The sequence below is a fragment of the Pipistrellus hanaki genome, assembly GCF_964339955.1.
Source record: "Pipistrellus hanaki genome assembly, chromosome: 20".
NCBI classification, from domain to species: Eukaryota; Metazoa; Chordata; class Mammalia; order Chiroptera; family Vespertilionidae; genus Pipistrellus; species Pipistrellus hanaki.
The window spans coordinates 12,726,010-12,748,642 of record NC_140522.1 but is presented as its reverse complement, the minus strand read 5'-3'; the positions used below and the strand labels follow the sequence as shown (position 1 = coordinate 12,748,642).

At 55.8% G+C, this 22,633-nt stretch overlaps 1 protein-coding gene across 1 annotated transcript in view; it reads left to right on the top strand.

Moving 5' to 3' along the window:
* Positions 1-11,843: 11,843 nt before the first annotated feature.
* STUM (stum, mechanosensory transduction mediator homolog) overlaps positions 11,844-22,633 on the top strand; it is a 52,756-nt gene continuing 41,966 nt past the window's right edge. The window contains exon 1 of the mRNA XM_084868612.1: positions 11,844-12,105. Coding sequence (XP_084724738.1) covers positions 11,916-12,105 — 190 coding nt within the window. The 5' untranslated portion in view covers positions 11,844-11,915. The remainder of the gene's footprint in view (positions 12,106-22,633) is intronic.

The window sequence follows — 22,633 nt, the reverse complement described above, 5'->3', positions numbered from 1 at the left end:
CGAGGGACCCCGGAGGGCTCCGTGCGTTAAACGCTTGCCGGGCACCTGGCCGGGGCAGGTGCTTCCTCAGCGGTAACTATGCCACGTAATTAACTTGGCTCCGATGGCCACGCTGGCTATCTCCCCCTCCAGCCCGGCCACGCCCACACCAGCCCGCAGCTCCTGCCGTCTCACCAGGTGCCACGTGCCAGGGACACGGGTTTCAGACACGGACACGACCAGCTGAGTGCCACGCGGCAGGCGCTTCGGGAGGTGAACCGGGCGATCACCCTGCTGCTCCCCACCGCCCACCCTCACCTCTCCCGCTGGAGACGCCCCTGAGGGTCCCGGCCCTTTGTCCGATGTTCCCCCGGGGAGGCCAGGAGTGAGGAGCGCCTGTCACAGCCGGTGCCCACAGAATGCACAGGCTCTGACCCCCAAAGTCGTCAGGCCTCAGGGGGGCTCCTCACAGCGGAGGCTGCGGGCGGACCAGCAGGGTTCCCTCCGCCAGAGGCCTGGAGACCCACAGGCCCAGGACAGCCCCCCCACGCCAGGGCCCTCGGCCCCGAGCTGGTGATGACACTGTTGGGACCTGCTGGCCAGGCCCTCCCAGCCCCTGGTATGTCCTTGGCCTTGAGGCCAGCTCCTTCCTCAGGAATGCCTGCTGTGCCCTCAGCTACCCATGCCACCGTGCTGGGCCCCCTCCCACCTGTTTGCAGCCACATTACCTGCAGTTTGCGGTCCGCCCGCTTGGCTGGCTCTCGCCTGGCCGGCAGGAGCTGGGCCTCGGCTCTCAGCTCAGCAGACTCTCAGGGTCACCGCAGTTCTTCCTTCGCGCTGGTCAGGTCAGCACACTCTGAGGTGGGTGGGTCCCCTTGGGCTTGTCCTGTGTCCTTTGATATGGCCTCAGAGCCCCTTGTTTTCTGTAACAAGGTTCCCCCCGCCCCCTGCAGGCCTCCCCTGCTCCGGGCCCAGACCCAGCCCTTACTCCAGGAGCCGCCTGTGGGGGGACATGGCGCTTGGAGAGCCCACTCCCTGCCCGGCCACACCCCCCCCCACCCCCCACACACAGAAGCCCTTGCTGCTCCGGGCTGTCATCGCCTCCAAACGCTTCGGTGCTCAGAGCTCAGTAAGTTTCTTTTCTTTTTAAAATATATTTTATTGATTTTTTACAGAGAGGAAGAGAGAGGGATAGAGAGTTAGAAACATCGATGAGAGAGAATCATCGATCAGCTCAGCAGCCTACTGGGGATGTGCCTGCAACCAAGGTACATGCTCTTGACCGGAATCAAACCCGGGACCTTTCAGTCCTCAGGCTGACGCTCTGTCCACAGGGCCGTGACGCTCCCCGGTTTCGGCATCAGGAAGTTTCTGGAAATTAAGCTTTTCATGGGAGCGTAACACACACACCAAGAAAGTGAACACTCATCCGACTTCCAAAAAGGAAAAAAAAAAAAAAAATTGAATTCTACCGATACTTTCCATTCAAATGTCAGATTACAGGGTTCTCACTTCACGTGGCTGTGTTTATACTTTTCCTTTTCTCTTTCCTGAAAAGCTTGAATTTTAAAGACTTCCACACAATTACTTACTTGCTCTGTTTGACAGTTTAAGGCTGACAGTTTCACAATAGCTACGTGCCTCGCGCTGTGCACAGCGAGGTTCCTGAATCCAGCACAGACTTCGCTGCGGTCTGTGTGGCCCGCACACAGACCCACCAGGAGAGTGAGTCACGTTCTGAGTTTTACATCCATCTGAAGGAATTGTTGCCTCTGTTGTTAGGCCACTGATGCAGCAGGCAGCTAGACGCCTGTCTTTTTTGTTTTGATTTTTGTCTTGCCTTTTTGATTTAAAAACTTACGAATTCAAAGCCAAAGCTATATAACAAGATCTATCTGGAGAAGTCTGCCTTCCATCCCAGCTCCTCCACCCTGTCCCCTCTCCCTGCACAGTAACTTTTATCAACACAGGGAACCTGTACCTGTCTCCAGTCTTTAAAAACATAAACACGTACATTTATGTTCACGTCATCCCTCCCATCTGTAGCCGGTTGTTTTCACGCTCCCTGTCAAGAGGAGGTTTCTTTCTCCTCCCCTTGAACCTGGATGGTTGGATGAAGATGTATATATGTGTGTGTGTACACACATGTATATGCAGGTGTGCCTATAGGCACACATGTACAGACACACATGTGCAGTACATCTATGTGTGCACACACATGTACATACACACATGTATATCTGTATGTGTGCCTATAGGTATACTTGTATAGACACACATGTGTATGTGCATATGTGTATGTATACATGTGTATGACGTGTGTGTGTGTGTGTGTGTGTACATACCATCAAATACCATTCAGCCATAGGAGAGATGAGATGCTGCCATTTGGGACTAGGCAGAAGGCTCTGGATGCATAATGTCAAGTGAAAAGCCCTGTGACTGCTTCCCCCTGATGGCAGAGCCCCGATGCTCCCCGGTGTCAGGGCCCCAGAGGCCCAGCAGCTGAGTTTCCTCCCTGTACCGTCCACCCGCCCTCCGTGTACAGTCGTCAGGCCACGTGGTCAGCAGGATGCCTGCGTGGTCACCGGGCCACGTGGTCAGTGGGATGCCTGCGTGGTCTCCTGGCCTCGTGATCAGCGGGATGCCTGCACGGTCACCAGGCCACGTGGTCAGCGGGATGCCTTCAGTCGCCTGGCCTCGTGGTCAGCGGGATGCCTGCGTGGTCGCCTGGCCACGTGGTCAGCGGGATGCCTGTGTGGTCGCCTGGCCACGTGGTCAGTGGAATGCCTGCGTGGTCACCGGGCCAGGTGGTCAGCAGGATGCCTGCACGGTCACCGGGCCACGTGGTCAGTGGGATGCATGCTCAGTCGCCTGGCCACGTGGTCAGTGAATGCCTGCGCGGTTGGCTCACCTGCCGGTCTCTCCCGTTGGGCAGGGAGTCTCTGGAAAGCAGCATGGCGAGTGCTCAGTTAATGCTTCTGGAGTGAAGGTAGGGAAGGAGGCTGGGACAGCATTCGTTCTAGAACATTTCGCATCACTTCTCCCTGTCCGGATGCTCTCTAACTCCCAATGGATCATGCTATTTTGTTGTTGTTGTTAATCCTCACCTGAGGATGTATTTTCCATTGACTTTTAGAGAGAGAGGGAGAGACATGGATGTGCAAAAGACACATCGATTGGTTGCCTCTTGCACTCGCCCACCTGGAGCTGGGATGGGACCTGCAGCCCATGTATGTATTCTTGATGTGCCGTTGAACCCGAGACCCTTCAGTGCGTGGGCTGACACTCCGACCAGGGAGCCGCACCAGCCAGGACATGTGCTGTTTTTTTGCTTCTAAGACATCACCTCTCACATGTCCCCAAACCTCTTTTTTTCCCCTATAGAAAAAGCCTCTCCTCCCAGCCCTGAGACTGTCTGCAGGGCGGTGTGGAGGGTAATAAAATAAAAAGCAATTTGTAAGTGGCAAGGAATTTGAATTGAAGCATAATTCCATTTTCTGCAGAAAAGCCAGGCTGTTCTCAGTCTGTCATACAGCCAAGGCTCTCTGACTTGCTCAAGCCAAAAGCTCCTCTCTCTTCTCCATCAGCCACTGGTTCCTTCTAATCTAATTCTAAGCAGCAAGGCTCCCAGTGTCCCCAGTACATGTTTGCTCTCTCTCAGCTGAGCCAGCTTGGCCTATGCTCTTTGCAAATACCTGGCTGACCTGGGATGAAAAATCATGGCTATACGATCCCAGAAACTCCCCTTCCCCTCTCCCCCCCTTGCCCTTCCTCCCCCCATTCTATCGGTGGTTTTCAGTTATCTATCACCGCATAAACACCCACTCCAAAATGTCACGGCTTGAAGTCGCCTTTTAGTATTGATCATGATCTGAGGGTGGCTGGGCTCAGCGGGGCGGTTCTTCTGCTCCCTGTGTGTGGTTATGAGGGTGGCTGGGCTCAGCGGGGTGGTTCTTCTGCTCCCTGTGTGGGTTAGGCTGCTCTATGGCTGCATTCAGTGAGAGCCCAGCTGTGGCTGGAACACCCACAATGCCCCCTCCCCTCCTCCAGGGCTTCTCTGCACGTGGCCTCCATCATTGGGGGGCCTGACTGGCTTCCTTCAGCACCGCCACTGGCTCCCCAGCAGGAACATTCCGAGAGGCAAGCCCCTTTGCCAGCCTCTCCGCCTGCAGGGAGAGCTTCTGGGGCAGGCAGGGCCTGGTCCCTTTTAGGGCTCTCACCTGATTGTTAGGTTCACACCCTAGCTCCCAATCCACTCCCTGGGACCCCAGTAGCACCTGCAAAATCCCTTCGCTGCTAGGTTCCAGCCCCAGGTCCCCTCTAATCCCCTCTTGCTTGCTAAGACCTCCCACCCAGACCAGCTCATGGACAAGACCCCTGAACAGCTCTTCTCAGTGGAGGTGGGAGAGTCAGCTCTCCGTCTTACCGCTCCCCCACTCCGCCGCCCCCCGAGGTGTTCAATGAGGCGGCAATACTTACATCAGAGTAAGTCCCCCCACGGGACTCAGTCTCTGTCAGGGACTGTACCTCATCCCAGAGAAGTGGCAGGTGGGGACCAGATCCAGGACAGTGAGCAGGGAAATGGCCCGTGGGATGCTGGAAAGGTCCTTCTTGGTTCCTCTGCTGAGATGACCACTTACCTCGTTCCTCTCCGGGCCCTTCTCACACGCTGTGGGGTCCTGCCTCCTCCTCACCCCAGCCCCCAGGGCCTTGGGCAGTGGTCTGCGCTCCGGGTGTTGTGTTTGCTGAAGGAGGCTACCGGAGGATCTGGCATCAGGATCTGCTTGGTCTCCTCTCCAGGTGTTCACACTGACAGTGGTCACAGCACCACGGCCGTGTCTACTCCGTGCTCAGCGACAGGCCCAGCGGCCCATGAAGGCCTCACACCGCTGGCGAGCAGGCACTCAGTGTTCCTGTTTCCAGTGTGAAACCCGGTCTCTGAGGGTCTACGAGTCTCGCGGTTGTTGAGTGGTTGTTGAGTGGCAGAAGCAGGATTGCCCCTCCATGGCCGTGGCTGCCGTGACCGTGCCCCTCCTGGGCCCTAGCACTCCCCGCCCACCTCGCAGGCACATGATATTTTACTTAATCCTTCCTCACACACACATCAATGAGCTAGGTACTATTTACAACTAGAGGCCCAGTGCATGAAATTTGTGCACTGGGGGTGTCACTGAGCCCAGCCTGCACCCTTTCCAATCTGGGACCCCTCTCGCAATCTGGGACTGCTGGCTTCCAACCACTCACTTGCCAGCCTGCCTGATTGCCCCTAACTGCTCTGCCTGCCAGCCTGATCAACCTCTAACCACTCCCCTGCCAGCCTGATCAATGCCTAACTGTTCCCCTGCTGGCCCTATCACCCCAACTGCCCTCCCCTGATGGCCTGATCACCCACAACTGCCCTCCCCTGCCAGCCATCTTGTGGTGGCCATCTTGTGATGACACTGGGGCAGCCATCTTGTGACCACATGGGTAGCCATCTTGTGCAAGGGTGAGATGGTCAATTTGCATATCACCACTTTATGATATAGGATTTTGGACTCTGAGGCTCAGAGAAATTAAGAAATTATTCAAAGACACAGAGCTCTAAGCAAAGTCTGTCTTTCTACTGACAATGCTCAAATGCCTGTCTGCCAAAAGGAGCCATCCCTGCTGGTGTATGAATTACTTGTAAAGTTTGGAAGCTGACTTCAGCAAAATTACTATTATTTATTTATTTATTTATTTATTTATTTTTAGCTAAAAGAGGTCCAGAGCTGAGGCTCTTTATTCAGCTGGTGACAAAACAAGGCCAAGAAACAGATTCTGTCTTCAGACCCAATGCAGGGCTGATGTCACCCAACTGTTCAATCTGTTTCCCCTCATGTTTGTGTCTGATTTTGAGGGGGTTATTTTATAAGCTTTTAACTTTCATTTGGAGGCTTCTTCCTGCCTGAAATAGCCTAGATCTTAAACTCTCTTCCAGACATCAGCCGTGATCACAATGTCAGATGGATGGGGTGTGAACTCCTAGTGAGAGCGATCAGGAAAAGAGAGGAAGCCCGAAGGATCAACATGAGGACTGAAAGAGGAGACACCACCACAGAGTTTACAGTATTAAAATGATAGAGTATATTATGAACAATTATATGCCAACAGATTCAACAACTTTGATGAAATGGACACATTCCTTGGAAATGGACAAGTAGGTGAGGTTTTTGAGCTGGGACTCCAATGAGCTAAACCTCTTAAGTGCCAAATCCATTGGCATTTTGGGGGTCTGACTCGGCTCCTTGATGGCATTTGACTCTGCTGTCTGCTCCTCCCCAACATCTTCCTCGTCTGGCTCATTTTATTTTATTTTATTTTTAAATATATTGTATTGATTTTGTACAGAGAGGAAGGGAGAGAGATAGAGAGTTAGAAACATCGATGAGAGTCATCGATCAGCTGCCTCTTGCACACCCCCTACTGGAGATATGCCCGCAACCAAGGTACATGCCCTTGACCAGAAATCGAACCTGGGACCCTTCAGTCCCCAAGCCGACGCTCTATCCATTGAGCCAAACCGGTCTCGGCGTCTGGCTCATTTTAAACCACTCTTTCCTCCTGGTGCTGAATTTACAGTACCCTCCGGTGAGTCTCCCGGGCCCTCTCTTTAGTCTACATTTATATACTGGGCTTTAGCTACTGTTTATATGCTGATGGCGCCCAGATCTGCAGCCCAGATTGCTCTGCAAAGCTCTGGATGGGCTAACTATCCAACTTTTGTCTAGACTAGGGGTGTCGAACTCAATCAGAGAAGGGGCCAAAATCTAAAATCCAGCCTAAATCGCGGGCCGAATGGTTTACTGAACAGTCATAAACTGACAATGTCATAAACTGACAGCGGAGTGCAGTGATGACAGCGCGGTGCGGGCCATATTGCAAGGCCTGGCGGGCTGGATTTGGCCTTGTGTTTGACACATGTGGTCTAGAGTGTCAAACACAAGGCCCGCGGGCCAAATCCAGCCCGCCAGGCCTTGCAATGTGGCCCGCACCGCGCTGTCATCACTGCACTCCGCTGTCAGTTTATGACATTGTCAGTTTATGACTGTTCAGTAAACCATTCGGCCCGCGATTTAGGCTGGATTTTAGATTTTGGCCCCTTCTCTGATTGAGTTCGACACCCCTAGTCTAGACAATCGTCTATGCTGGTCAACAAGTGCTTGCCACCCCTGGAGTGCCCTCAAACCCTCAAACTCAACTTCTCCTCTTTGCTAATGACATCCAGTTTGCATTTGGGAACTATCCCTCCCCCATTCTCAATCCCTGTAGGTCCTCTCTCGTGGGACCCAACTTGACCCTCTCTAGTCCGTGCTCCACACGATTGACTGGTTTTCTCCCAAAACCATAACCCATTGTGGTGAGTTTAAAGCCCGGGTTCAAATCCTTTGACATTGCTCCATTGAGAGATGGGGTGTTCTCCATTTGAATCTAAGCAGGTTTGCGACTGCTTCAACCAATAGAAATCACAGAAGTGGCACTATGTGACTTCTGAGCTTAGCGTCCACTGGTCCTGCCAGGCCCCTCGGAGGAATTTCCTCTCAGAGCTCAGCACCATGTTGTGAAAAGTTCAGGCCATGTGCAGAGGCTACGTGCAGAGGTCACGACTAGGGGCCACCTGCAGAGGCCACGTGAAAAGGCCACATGCGGAGGCCACGTGCAGAGGTCACGAGCAGAAAGCCACATGTAGAGGCCATGTGCAGAGTCCATGTGCCAAGGCACGTGCAGAGGTCACGTGCAGAGGTCACGTGCAGAGGCCATGTGCAGAGGCCATGTGCAGAGGCCATGTGCAGAGACCATGTGCAGAGACCATGTGCAGAGGTCACGTGCAGAGGTCACATGCAGAGGTCACATGCAGAGGTCACATGCAGAGGTCACGTGCAGAGGCCACGTGCAGAGGCCACGTGCAGAGGCCAGGGGAAGAGGCCACGTGCAGAGGTCACGTGCAGAGGTCACGTGCAGAGGTCACGTGCAGAGGCCACGTGCAGAGGTCACATGCAGAGGCCACGTGCAGAGGTCACGTGCAGAGGCCACGTGCAGAGGTCACGTGCAGAGGCCATGTGCAGAGGCCAGGGGAAGAGGTCACGGGCAGGTGCTCCAGCCAACAGTCCCAGTGGAGTCAGCTTTTGAGTTACCCCAGTCCAGGCACCAGACCTGAGAATCACTGAGGAAGTGAGTGCTCTGGTCCCAGCTGTTCCAGCTGCCTCCACTGAGTCTTCGCAGCTGAGCCTCCAGACATAGCGGAGCAGAGAAGAGCTGCCTCAGCTGCGCCGTCCATTCTCCAGGCCCACAGAACTTGTCATCATGACAAAACGGTGGGGCCACGCCAGTGAGTGTTGGGCAGTTTTTTACATCGTCCAGAACAGTAACTGGGACACTCACGCCACGCACCTGCTTACGACGTCCCAGCGACTACATCGCCACCAGGATCAGTTCCCAACTCCTTTGGCCTTCATTCCGAGGTTCCTGCCCATCTCCTGCCTGCCCACACGAGCCCTGGAACAGCCATACGGCAGTTCCCGGAGTGTCCTACCCATCTAGGCCTTCTTGCCTTCCTTTGTGCATGCCGACGTTCTGCCCTGACCGCTCTCTGACCCCCGTTATTAAATGAATCATCGGGAAACTGGGGAATGTAACTCCACGTCCTCCTCTGAAACCCCTTCCTCCAGGAATCACTGAGTTTGCATGGCGCTAAGGCAGCTGAGGTTCTCCGTGGAAGAACACTGCAAAATGTAAGGTTATATTCCAGGTGTCTGAGCAGTTATGTGGCATTCAGATCCAGCTCTATCACTTACTACTGGGTGACTATTGTGCAAGTTCCTTAACTTCCCTGTGCTCCATTTTCCCCATCTGTGAAATGGGTAACATATAATATTTCATAGAGTTGTGGTCAGGATTAAATGAGTTAAAATGTGTAAAGTGCTTAGAATGGTGTCTGCAGGGAGTGCTTGGATAAAGAAGTGTTTGTTTAAAAGAAAATAAATCTCAATTATTAAAAAATTAATACCCAACCAGAGATAGAATTTTGGAGAGAGGCAAAGGATCACATAAACACACAATTGCTTAAATCTGTGTGGCATGCTATCCTATATAATATCCTATATAATAAAAGGCTAATATGCAAATTGACTGAATGGTGGAATGACCAGTCGCTATGTCATGCACTGATCACCAGGGGCAGATGTTCAACTCAGGAGCTGCCCCCTGGTGGTCAGTGCACTCCCACCGGGGGAGTGCCACTCAGCCAGACGCCTGGCTCATGGCTGGTGAGTGCAGTGGTGGTGGCAGGAGCCTCTCCCACCTCAGTGGCAGCACTAAGGAGCAGCAAGCAGAGCGGTAAGGAGTGAGGGGTCCAGGATGTGAGAGGGATGTCTGACTGTCAGCTTAGGCCCAATCCCTGTGGAAATCCAGGCGGAAATCCCCTGAGGGGTCCTGGACTTTGAGAAGGTGCAGGCTGGGCTGAGGGACCTGTCTCCCCCCAGCGCACAAATTTCGTGCACCAGACCTCTAGTCTTTAATAAAAGTAGCTTGGTCTTTAAAAAAATAAAAATAGAATAAATCTCCAGCAAGTAGCTAACTCCAGTCAGTGCTCACGTCTCATTCAGTCTCACCTTCCTCGGGAGGCCTCCATGCTGCCTCCCCCACTGGGGCTGGCTTCAGGCAGGTTCCTGTTCCAGCACCTCAGCTCCCGCAGTCACACCGGCACCATCTGCCATCCTATCCTTGGGGTGCTCGCACCCCTCCCCTGTGACACCTCCAGGGCAGAGGCCCTGCTCTCCATTCCCACCCACAGCGAAGTCACACGAGGCCGTCAATAAATGGGCCTTGCTTTGGTTTTGTTATCCCAGTGACTCCAGCCCAGAAGAGGCTAGCTGAGCTCTTCTGAGTGAAACAGGCAATTAGTGGCTGAATGGCCACTAAAACTTTCCCTCTTGTTCTCTGCAGACTGCCAGGCTGAAGCTAGTTACTGTGTGTGCATGTGTATGTGTGTGTGTGTCCACCAGTGTCACCACTCACCCCTGCTGGCCACCTGCTTTTAAAATTCTTTAATCAGCCAAAACCTTTTTGGCTCAGTGGAAAGAGCATCGGCCTGCCAACTGAAGGGTCCTAGGTTCGATTCCAGTCAAGGGCATGTACCCTGGTTGTGGGCACATCCCTGGTGGGGGGTATGCAGGAGGCAGCTGGTCGATGTTTCTCTCTTATCGATGTTTCTAACTCTCTCTCTCTCTCCCTTCCTCTCTGTAAAAAATCAATAAAATATATTTCAAAATATTCTTTAATCAGTAGCAGTAAAATACCCCCGTCTTTGGGCGCCTCGCCCTGAGCCCATGCTGTTCGCTCCGGAGGAAGGGGGTTAATGGGAAGTGGATTGGCACCCTCCCAGTTCTCCCCACGATTTGCTGAATTTCTGGATGCTTCGATGCATTAGACCCCGGTAAGCAACGTTGCTTTCATCCTGAAAGCTCCCTTTTCCCATTTAAACAGAATGACTAGAAGGCCTACTACGCACCGGGTGTGGCGTGAGGGCGGCATGATTGGGAAAATCTAACTCAAAGCTGCTGGTTCGGACACAGATGGCTATTCCTCTGGCTTCTATCAACTGCCATGGCCAGTGCCAGACGGCGCCGGTCCTCGCTGGCTTCCTGGCCCGCCCCACTACCCCCCAGGCCTGCTTTCCTCCAGGACAGTGCAGGGGTGGTACCCAGCACCCCATCCCGCAGCAAGCCATGGCTTTCCGCTTTTGGCGGGTGTATTTGTGTGTGTGGGGGGGTCCCCCCTTTTTAAAATAATCCTCACCTGAGGACATTGCTTACAGAGAAGGGAGAGGGACAGAGACAAGGAGTTAGAGAGATAGATGGGTGGCCTTCCTCCGCTCCCATCCCAGGTCCGCCCTGCCGCCCTGGTCCCCTTTAATCAGCGCGGAGACAGGCGGGCTCCAGAGCTGTCTCCTGCTCCCTCTGCCCCAAGCCAGGATCCCGTTATTCTGGGAATACACCAGTTTGAACAGGATGACCTGAAGGCCTACTACGTAGGCGCCAGGCTCTCCAGTTCCTCGCCTCCACCTCCCTCACGTTCCAGGAGCCGCCTCCGATCCTCGGACTCACCCTCAACGCCCCGCCCCGCCCCCACCCCCGCCCCCGGCCTCCTCCGCCCCCGCCCCGCCCCGCCCCCGGCCTCCCCGCAGCCCCGCCCCCAATCCCCGCCCCGCCCACCTCATCCCCGCCCCGCCCCACCCCGCCCACAACCCCGCCCCCGCCTCCTCCCCGCCCACGCCCACGCCCCGCCCCCGCCACACCCCGTCCCCCGCATCCACCCCGCCCACCGCCCCCCCGCATCTCCCGCCCCCATCCCCCCGCCCCCGCCCCCGCCCCCGCCCCGCCCCCCACATCCGCCCCTGCCCCCGGCCTCCCCCGCCCCCCCTCCCCCGTTCCCATCCCCCCCTGTCCACGCCTCCCCCGCCCCGCCCCCGCCCCCAGCATCCCCCCTGCCCACCGCCCCCTCGCCCCGCCCACAAACCCCGCCCCGCACCGCCCATCGCACCGCCCACCGCCCACCTCCCACAAACCACCGCTCCGCCTACCGCCCCGCCCCCGGAGCACGCGGCGGGCTCCCCGCGCCCGGGCGGAGGGTCCCCCCAGCCCTGTCCGGGGGCGAGGTCTGTCCGTCCTCCGAGTGGACACCAGCTCCCGCGCCCCTCCACGCTTTGCTGCCCTCGCCCCGCCCGGAGGGGCCGTTTGGGGGCGGGGCGGGGGCGGGGCGGGGGCGGGGCGGGGCGGGGGGCGCCGTCCCCTCCCGCCGGCTCCGCCTTCGGGGCCCGGAGCTCAGAGCCGGGCGCGGGGAGCGGGCGCGGAGCTGCAGCCGCCGGCGGAGCCGCTGCCCCAGCCCGGGAGCCGCCCGGAGCCGGAGCCGCCATGGAGCCGGCGCACAAGGAGGCCGAGCGGGCGGCGGCGCCCCGGGCGGCGGCGGAGCCCCGGGCGGCGGGCAGCGGGGTGGTGGTGCAGGTCCGCGAGAAGAAGGGCCCCCTGCGCGCCGCCATCCCCTGCATGCCCTTCCCGCTGGCCGTGCTCTGCCTCTTCCTCAACACCTTCGTGCCGGGGCTCGGTGAGCGGCTGGGTGCTGGGTGCAAGGGCTGGGGGAGCGGGGCTGGGTGCTGGGTGCAGGGGCTGGGGGAGCGGGGCTGGGGGAGCGGGGCTGGGGAGCGGGGCTGGGGGAGCCGGGCTGGGGGAGCGGGGCTGGGGAGCGGGGCTGGGGGAGCCGGGCTGGGGGAGCCGGGGCTGGGGGAGCGGGGCTGGGTGCTGGGTGCTGGGGGAGCGGGGCTGGGGGAGCGGGGCTGGGGAGCGGGGCTGGGGGAGCGGGGCTGGGGAGCGGGGCTGGGGGAGCCGGGCTGGGGGAGCCGGGGCTGGGGGAGCGGGGCTGGGGGAGCGGGGCTGGGGAGCGGGGCTGGGGGAGCGGGGCTGGGGGAGCGGGGCTGGGGGAGCGGGGCTGGGGAGCGGGGCTGGGGGAGCCGGGGCTGGGGGAGCGGGGCTGGGGGAGCCGGGGCTGGGGGAGCGGGGCTGGGGGAGCGGGGCTGGGGGAGCGGGGCTGGGGGAGCGGGGCTGGGGAGCGGGGAGCCGGGCCACGGGGGGCGGGCGGGGGCGCCCCCGCAGGTGGAGAGGCGCCTGGAGGGTGCGGCCCCGGGCCCGCCGCCCACCTGCTCGGGCTGGTGAGCCAGGCTGTCCGGCCCGGCGAGCGGAAACTTTGCCGCGGGCGGCCCAGGACCCCCCTCCAGGCGCCCCGCATCCTCCCCTCCTCCGCCCGCACCCCTTTCCCCGGGGCGGGGCGGCAGAAGGGGCAGCGGCCACGTCCCGGACCGGGAGCGGGGGATCGGGGAGCGGAGGGGGGGGGTGTGGAGGAGGTGGGGGGGGGGGCGGGGGATGGGGAGCGGGGGCACCGGGGAGCGGGGGGAGCCGGGGGATCGGGGATGGGGAGCCAGGGGATGGGGGAGTCGGGGTTCGGGGAGCCGGAGGATCGGGGACACCCCCTCTCTGCTTTCGGAGATGCGGTCCCAGCACCCCGCCTGCCCCGAGCTCCGCGGGCGCCGAGGGGACGGATGCCGGTTCGGATACCTGTGTGTTTGTGAAGATGTTTCCAACTTGCTTTTTAGAGACAGAAAGCGGGGGCGGGGGAGGGGAGACATCTGTGGGCTGCTTCCTGCACGCCCCCTAGGCCGCCCCCCCACCCCCACCCCCCGGGTTCCACGTGTTAGAACCCGAGCCCTCCGCAGACAGACAGGGTGCCGGCGGGGCGGCAGGGGGGTGAGTTTTCCCTCCCCCACCCCCACCCCTCCGTCTGCACGCACCCCCCCCCCCAGCTGTCTGCCGGGGGCGCCCTCCCTCTCCCCCTCCCCCTTCTCCTCCCCGGCAGCCCCTCTCCCCAGCCCGGCCGTCCGCCCCTGGTTCCCCGGAAGCGAGGTGGTTCCCCAAGTGTCCTCTGTCCGCTCGGCCTGTCCCCGGCTCGCGCTGGGCGGCTTGGGGGGCCCTGTGTCGCCGGGAGCCCCCTCCCCCCCGGAGGCCGCTGTCCCTCCGCGGGGCTCCCCGCCCGGCGCGCATTTGCCATTTGGGGTGCCATTTGGGGTGCTGGCACGGCGGGGGGATGTTGGTCAGAAGGCGCGGTGGGAACCACCTGCTGGAGGGTGGCCATCAGGCAGGGCTCCGGGTGCCATGGTTGTTTTTTTGTTGTTGTTGTTTATAAATATATTTTATTGATTTTTTACAGAGAGGAAGAGAGAGGAATAGAGAGTTAGAAATATCGATGAGAGAGAATCATCGATGGGCTGCCTCTTGCACACCCCTACATGCCCTTGACCGGAATCGAACCTGGGACCTTTCAGTCCACAGACCGACGCTCTACCACTGAGCCAAACCGGTTCGGCGCGGTGCCGTGGTTTGTTAAAAGAGGGGCTTCAGTAAGTGCACCCGCGGGCTTTTGAGGAACAGGGCGCAGTGCCAGACGGAGCGGTGCCAGGCCTGCTGGGCGGGAGCCACGGGCAGCGCTGCCACCTGCGCCACCCCGGCCTCGCCTCCCGGTCCCTCTGCGGGCCGCTCCCCGCCTCGGGATGGTGTCCCCCCCACACCCCCCTTTGTCTGGCAGAGCCCGGGGTCTGTGAGAACCTCCCTGAGGGGCCACAGAGCAGCACACAGGCGCGTCCTGGGCCAGATTTCTGATTTCCGTGAGCGAACCCTGCGCGTTCCATCTCCTCCCGTGGAGCTGCCTGGTGCACAGCCCCGACCCCCGACCCCACCGGAGGGCTCTGATCCTGGCGGGTTTTCCTCTGAATCAGATGTGCATCCAGGCATTACCTAGGCTCAGGGTCTGGCGATGGGGGTGCTCTGGGGGTGATGGGCCCTCTTGCTCTGTGCCTTCTGCGGAGCTGACTCCGGTTCCATCTCTGGGGGGGGGGGGGGTGAGTGGGGGTGGGTGGCGTGCTTTCTGGACCTTTCTTCTGAGCATTTGATCTCTCTGCTCCCTTCGACCTGCACCTGCGTGACAGACCAGCCCGGGCAGCCTGCAGGCGCCTCCTGTCCGCGGCCCCAGGTCCTCCGGGCTTCTCTGAGCTCCCGTGGAAACAGAATGCTCGCGTCTGGCTCTGGCCTTTGAGGAAATGCAGCTAATTTCAATCCATCCACTCCTCCATTCCCGAGCACAGAGCGCCTGCCACATGCCAGGCACTGAGGCTCTGAGATGTGATGGTGAACAAACCAGCAAGATATCAGGCCATCGGAGCAGTGGGTGCGAACCCCGAACCCCGGTTTAATTGGCTAAGTGCCCCGAGGGCAGAGAGCAGGGTCTTAGCGCCCAGCGGGAGCTGCACCAGGTCAGACCCTGCCTGGGAGACCCCTCACCGCCTAGCTCTCCGTCCTCACTGCAGCCACTCTGACCACTGGGCAGACCCTGGGCCCAAAGGTCTTTTTCCTCCTGGAAGTCTCCTCCCCTCGTGTGCACGGGGGACAAGAGTGTGAGCGTTAGGAGGAAGGAAGGCGCGTGTCCTTGCTGATGTGGGTGCTGTGGGTCCGTGGAGGACCTGCCATGGAGAGGCAGACCTCACAGTTCCCTGCTGCTGCTTTAGTATTATTTTTTATTTTTTATTTATTATTTTTTAAAATATATTTTACTGATTTTTTACAGAGAGGAAGGGAGAGGAATAGAGAGTTAGAAACATCGATGAGAGGGAATCATCGATCAGCTGCCTTCTGCACATTCCCTACTGGGGATGTTCCCGCAACCAAGGTACATGCCCTTGACCGGAATCGAACCCGGGACCTTTCAGTCCGCAGGCTGACGCTCTATCCACTGAGCCAAACCGGTCTCAGCTATTTTTTATTTTTTTAAAAATATATTTTTATTGATTTCAGAGAGGAAGGGAGAGGGAGAGAGAGATGGAAACATCAATGATGAGAGAGAATCATTGACCAGCTGCCTCCTGCACACCCCCTAATGGGGATCGAGCCTGCAACCCGGGCAAGTGCCCTGACCGGGAATCAAACCGCAGATCGATGCTCAACCACTGAGCCACACCGCCTGGACCCTGGCAACTTCGTGACCCAAGCAATATGCTGACGGGATCACACTCCGGCCAATAAGAGGGGTTTCCTCTCCTGGGAATGGGTGGGGAGCAGAAGTGATTTATGATCTTTCTGACTCCTCATTGGAACAATAAAAGCAAATTTTAAAACATGGGTGATGCAGCCCTGGCCAGGTGGTTCAGTTGGTAGGCCTGCCATCCCATACCCCAAAAAGTTGGGGTTCTCTTCCCTGGCAAGGCACATACCTAGGTTGCCGGCTGGATTTGTGAGGGAGGCAACCAATCGATGTTTCTCTCTCTCTCCTTCTCTTTCTTTTCCTCATCTCTAAAATTCAGCTGCCTGTGTCACTGAATAGGGCTGGGTTACTCTCTTTACATCCTTTTTTTTTTTTTTTTTTTAATCCTCAACAGAGGCTATGGCCAGCCAGGGGGGACATGATCAACTGCCTCTTGCGCACCCCCTACTGGGGATGTGCCCACAACCAACGTACATGCCCCTGACCGGAATCGAACCTGGGACCTTTCAGTCCGCAGACCGACGCTCTACCACTGAGCCAAACCAGTTTCGGCTATTTAACTATTTTAAAATTATATTTGGTTTGACTTGGTGAAATGAAAATGTTGGTAACCCCGAGAGTGGGACTTTCCCTGGACGGTCAGCCATTCTGTCAGACTGATGCTGGCCACGAGTTGAATATTCATAAGTGCCTCATCTACCCCTAACATCGCCTGCTCTCTGAACCCACCCAAAGCCTTCCTTCCCTGTCAGACATCCCTGGCTGGTCCAGCTTCTCTCGCTTCTCTGGGCCTAAGGCTCTGACGGATGGTTATTAGGTTCTCCCTGAGGCACCTTTTGTATTGTTGGCTTTTTATTACTCTTTCAGGAGTTTATTCTTTGTCCATATGTACGTTCCTTGTGTCCATATGTTAGCAACCGTTTTAAATTTCTTAATATAGTATGTTTTTGTGTGAATATTTATTAACTAGAATTATACTCCAGGAATAGGCGTTTCTTAATTTTATAGAAGTGAGGCAGGCCAGGACCTGGAAGTTTATATCCTACTCGACCTTTTTTTGTTTGTTTTGTTAATCCTCATGAGGATATTTTTCCTTTGTTTTTTTAGAGAGAGTGAAAGGGAGGGAGGGGGTGGAGAGAGAGAGAGAAACAACAGTGTGTGAGAGACACATCCACTGGTTGCCTCTCACATGCGCCTTGGCCAGGGACGGGGAGTGCCTGCCCTTGATGGGGAATCCACACAGAGACCCTTCCGTGTGTAGACAGACGCCCTAACCACTGAGGCACACCAGCCAGGGCTCAACCTTTCAAAGGAAGTTACTTGAGGATGTATTTTAGAAAACAACAGTGTAAACCAGAGGTTCCCAAACTTGTTTGTGCTGTAGACCCCTTGCCATGTTTTTCGGTTTTGGGTAGACCCCCTACTTACCTGATATTGATTTTTTCATAAATTTCTAACTGTAGTGAAGTTTAGTGTTAAAATTTAATAAAAAATAATGTACCTACTTTTCTCCGGCATTCTCAAACAAAATAACACTGATTTACTATAATTTGTATGATAAACTACCAGTTTATATATTTTTAAAATATTTTCTCAGCACTTTCCTATTCAAGATTCAGGAAACGAATGAACGTATTTTTCTCACATTCATATTTATAGAGTGACGGATTGAACAAGTCAGTGCAAGTTCGCGAAGCTTTGAGACAAAAATTGGCAAGAATGTTTACTGCGCGTATGCTTGTAACAAGATGATACTGGTATATCATTATGTGCAGGTTTTTATCCTACAACTTACACAATTTTATAAACATATATAATAAATTTTTTGCTTCATAGGTACTTTTATAAATAATTTATATGTTTTATTATTATAAGATAATATGATGTAAGTAAATAGGTACTATCAGTGTATGTTGAGATCCACTATCGTGGACCCCCATTTTCATTTCATGGACCCCCAAATTTTTTTTCGCTGATGTAGACCCCTTGCAGGTTGTCATAGACCCCTGGGGGTCGATATAGACCACTTTGGGAATCACTGGTGTAAACCAAGAAAGAGGATAAGAGATCCAGGGAATCATGTACCCCATCCATGGCAGCCATGAAAGGCAACCTCAGGGTAAAATCGTCCCCAGGTCTGGCGAGCAGTCTGTCTTGTTAGCGTAGGACAGTGGTCGCCAAACTCATTAGTCAACAGAGACAAATATCAACGCACAATGATTGAAATTTCTTTTGAGAGCCACATTAAAAATATATATAATTGTTTTTTTAAAGAGAGGAAGAAAGAGGGATAGAGAGTTAGAAACATTGATGAGAGAGAATCATCAACCAGCTGCCTCTTGCACACCCCCTACTGGGGATGTTCCCGCAACCAAGGTACATGCCTTTGACTGGAATTGAACCTGGGACCCTTGAGTCCGAAGACCGAGGCTCTATCCACTGAGCCAAACCAGTTTTGGCTGAGAGCCAAATTTTTTAAGCTTAAACTTCTTCTAATGCCACTTCTTCAACATAGACTCGCCTAGGCCGTGGTGTTTTGTGGAAGAGCCACACTCGATGTGCCAAAGAGCCGCATGTGGCTCGCCAGCCGCAGTTTGCCGACCACTGGCCTAGGAGGATGGAGGCACCAGGAAAGCGGTCTCTGAGGAGGGGGTGAGGGGGACCTTCCACAGAGCGGAGTGGGGGTACTGCAGGGGATCAGTGTGACAGAGCACACACGCCAGGAAGTAAGCCAGGAACACAAGGCTGCAGGAGAGACCGGAAGTTGTGCTGAAGGACCTTTCTGTTCAGACCCCACATGAAGGCGCCGGCCAGTGAGGGCAGGGGCTCAGCAGCTTCAGGAAGGATAGAGCGAATCCATACAGTACATGGGCGGTTTGGGAGAGATCAGGGTCCCGGGGAAGATGCACAGGCTTCTTCCAGCCGTGAGGAGGTGACCAGCACCTTCCGGGAAAACCGGGCATTTTTGTGAGAGGCAGAGCCCACCATGAAGCAGATAAAAGCATGGCCTGGCCAAAACCGTTTGGCTCAGTGGATAGAGCGTGGGCCTGTGGACTGAAAGGTCCCAGGTTCAATTCCGGTCAAGGGCATGTACCTTGGTTGCAGGTACATCCCCATTAGGGGGTGCGCAAGAGGCAGCTGATCAGTGATTCTCTCTCAGTGATGTTTCTAACTCTCCCTCTCTCTTCCTCTCTGTAAAAAAACAATAAAATATATATATTTTAAAAAACAAACAAAAAAACACGTGGCCTGGCTGTGAGCCAGGGGTGGAGAGGGAGGACAGCTCCGGCACCTGCACGGGCCTGGCCTGGCCTGGGGGGCGCAAATGGGCTCTGAGTTCTGAGTTCTCCTGGAACTCGGCAGCAAAGAGCATCTGCTTCGTCAAAGGATGTAAAGGCTGCCCAGTGGTTTTCGGCTTCTAAAACCAAAGTCAGACAGAGCACCGGAGACCAAAATAGCTGGGCGGGGAGGGCGGGAAGGCTTTCCATCTCAACAATATGGAATGAGCAGCACAGCTTGGAGCTGGCAGCCCTGTGAGAGGAGGGGAGGGCGGCTGTGACGGAGTGAAGTGTTGCTCCCCGTTATTCACTGTCCCCTTGGCTGGCCATGCCCCCTGTGGGATGGGAATGCTTCCTCCCTGCCCATTGGTGTCAGGCGTGGGCATGTGACGTGCTCTGACCAATGGGATGTAAGCGGCAATGACGTCAGCTGTGTCTGAGCAGACCCGTTAAGAGGCATTGTGAGCTGCCTTCCTTCTTTTTCTCTCAGGAGAATGGCGGGTCTCAGGTGGGGGCTGCTCTTCCACCGGTTCCCAGAATCGAGGAAGTCAGAGGAGGGCATGTGATGAGCAGAGGCCTGAGTTGCTAAGGTTTTTGTTGTTTACATGTTGTTACTGTCCTAGCACACCCATCAGAGCTGACCGACCTTACAGGGTAGAGTAGGGGTGTGAATCCCTTCCTCAAATAAAGTGGGCGACCGAGAGATGCTGTCTGTAATCGATAGGTTAAGAAGTAAAGATTAGCCGAACCCGGTTTGGCTCAGTGGATAGAGCGTCGGCCTGTGGACTGAAAGGTCCCGGGTTCAATTCCAGTCAAGGGCATGTACCTTGGTTGCGGGCACATCCCCAGTAGGGGGTGTGCAAGAGGCAGCTGATTGATGATTCTCTCTCATCGATGTTTCTAACTCTCTATCCCTCTCTATTCCTCTCTGTAAAAAATCAATAAAACATATTAAAAAAAAAAAAAAAGAAGAAGTAAAGATTACCAAGGTAATCAATAGATGAACTGAAATGGTGACATGTGGGGACAGGGACGGTAACACTGTCCTGGGATAATGTTGGGAGAGGAATTGAACCAAGATGGGTGACGTAAGTAGGGTAACTCTTACGCGTCATGAAATTTCCTCTCACAGCTCATTCCCGGAAGCACACACACACCCTGAGCTCCTCCCCCATCTTGTAAAAATAGCCTCTGTCCATCCTACACCCCCCCTCCCCCCCTTTACAGCTGCGTGCCCTGAACCAGTGCCCTGGGCTTGCTGTCACTAGTTCCTCTCCTCTCATTGTCCCTTGAACCTGCTCCATCGTGTTTTGACTCCACCTCTCACCTCAATGGCCCTTCAGGGTCACCGAGCACGTCTAGGCCGCGGACTGCTCCGGTGTCATTTCTCTGCATCTTCCCAGGTCCCTCAGCAGCATCGGACACCATTCTGGCTTCCTTCTCCTCGAAATGCTGCCTTCAATGGCTTCTGAAGACCAGCCTCTCCTGGTTTTCCTTATGCCTCATGTTTCCTTTGCTCTTCTCATCGCCCTCTACACCAGGGAGTCCCCCAGGGCACTTGATCTTGATCTTCACTTTGATCTTACTCTCCTCTCTGCCCACACTCACCTCACTCCTTGTTGCTCAGGCTCTGGCTCCTGGCTTGAAATTGCATCTGTATGTGAGGGCTCCCAAGTGGCATCTGCAGCTGGACCCCTCCCCTCAGCATCTCCCCTCGGGAACCAAACAACCCCTGGTGTTACGTCATCCACAACGAAAGCCCTGCTCTTCTCCCTGACCTGGCTTCTCCCCCATCTTCTCCATCACAGCCAATGGCATTCTGTCAGAAGCTCAGGCCAAATACGGTTCTCATCCTCGACTCCTCTGTTCCTCAACCCCCATTGCCAGGAAGTACTCTTGGCTCTGCTTTCAAAATCTCAGTATCTGACCACTTTTCAGCCTCCACTCCCTCCTGAGGGACTGCAGCGGCCTCTCAATGGTCTGTCTGTCTTTATTGACACCCCCGTGTCTCTCACCTCCACCCCGGAGTGACCTTTGTGACACAGTGAGTCAGGGCACGTCGCCTTTGAGCTGGAAACCCTCGGGGAGTAGATGGCAAACCTCCCACTGGGTGAGGTAAATCAAGTCCCGAGAGCGTGTTCACCCCCCCCCCCCCAGCATGCCGGCATGTGAACTCCCGTCCGGCCCAGGAACAGTCGGACCATGTCCCTCAGAGTAAAAGCTCAGGTCCTCAGCATTACCCACAAGGCCCTATGCCAGAACTTTCCAGAAGAAATATAACACGAGCCACAGATGTTCCAGTAATCTAAAAATTTCTATCACTTAGATTATAAAAAATAAAAAAAACAGGTGAAATGAACTTTAACAGTATGTGGGTTGGGCAAAAGCAGGCTCACAGTTGTGATACAAGTAAATAATAATAACACAGGGATAAACTCTGTTGTAGGTGCTGGCAGGACTGGTCTCTCCCGAGGGCTCTCGCCTTGACATGCAGACGGCTGTCCTCTCTGTCTGTGTCCTAATCGCCAGCTCCTATGAGGACAGTCATGCTGGGTTAGGGCCTGTGCATGGAACTCCTTTACCTCCTTAAGGACCTCCCTCCAAATACAGCCCCGGGGTGAGCGACCCCCCACGCAGGTCCCTCACAGACACGTGCTTGGCTCCAGCTCAGACGATGTCATGGAAGGCGCAGTCCTGCCTCACACGGTCCCGCTTCAGGGAGCGGACCCTGTGGGAAGGCGGGCTGTGCTAACTGCGTGCTCTCCGGAGGAAAGGACAGCATGGCTGCGCGCCCCTCTCAGGGGCCCGGGGGGGGAGAGCACGGCTCCTGGGGGAATGAGCAAAGCTGTCCAGAGTGACCCCGAGGGCACCCAACTCAGTGACATTTCCGGTTCTGTGTTGCATTCATGAAGCCACTAGTGTCACGGAAAGGAGGGAGGCCTGGCTGGTGTGGCTCAGTGGTTGAGCATTGACCCATGAACCAGGTCGCAGGTTTGATTCCCGGTCAGGGCACATGCCCAGGTTGTGGCTTGATACTCAGCAGGGTGCCTGTAGGAGGCAGCTGATCGATCTTGGTATTTTTCTCTCATTGATGCTTCTATCTCTCTCATTCTCTCTCTCTCTCAAAATCAGTAAAATCATATTTAAAAAAGGAGAAAGACAGTGGGGTGAGCCTCAAAGCTAGTTCTGGTTCTTCAGTAGCATCGACCCTTGGGCAGGCCACTTAGCTTCTCTGAGTCAAAATGGAACCAATAGTCTCTGCTCAGCCGCGTCACAGGAACACTATGTTCTGTTCGTGGTAACGCCCTCCTGTGGCCGGGAAGGGTTATCACTATCAACTGACATCAGCAAAATGTCCTTTGTCCCCGGACCACTTCTGGGGTTTTCCTCAGAGCGGCACCTGGGCTGGGAGGAGCCCGCAAAGCATCCTGGTCCCCGGCCACGCCCGGAGCTGAGCCCGGCTGTTCCTGGGCCCGACCGGAGTTCACATGCCGGCATGGGGGGGGGGGGGGGCAGGCTCTTGGGACTTGGTTTACCTCACCCAGTGGGAGGTTTGCCATCTACTCCCCGAACCCTGGGCCCGAGGCAGCGTCCCTGTGTGGGAGGCTGTGGGAGCATCAGAGTGGTGAACGAGTACACGTGTGTGAGTTATTATGTGTGTACATGTGTACACACGTGTATGCACACACACAAATGGATTTACCTCTTAGTTATTCCACTATGAAAGTTAGAGGACTGTCTGGCTGGCATGGCTCAGTGGTTGAGTAGAACCT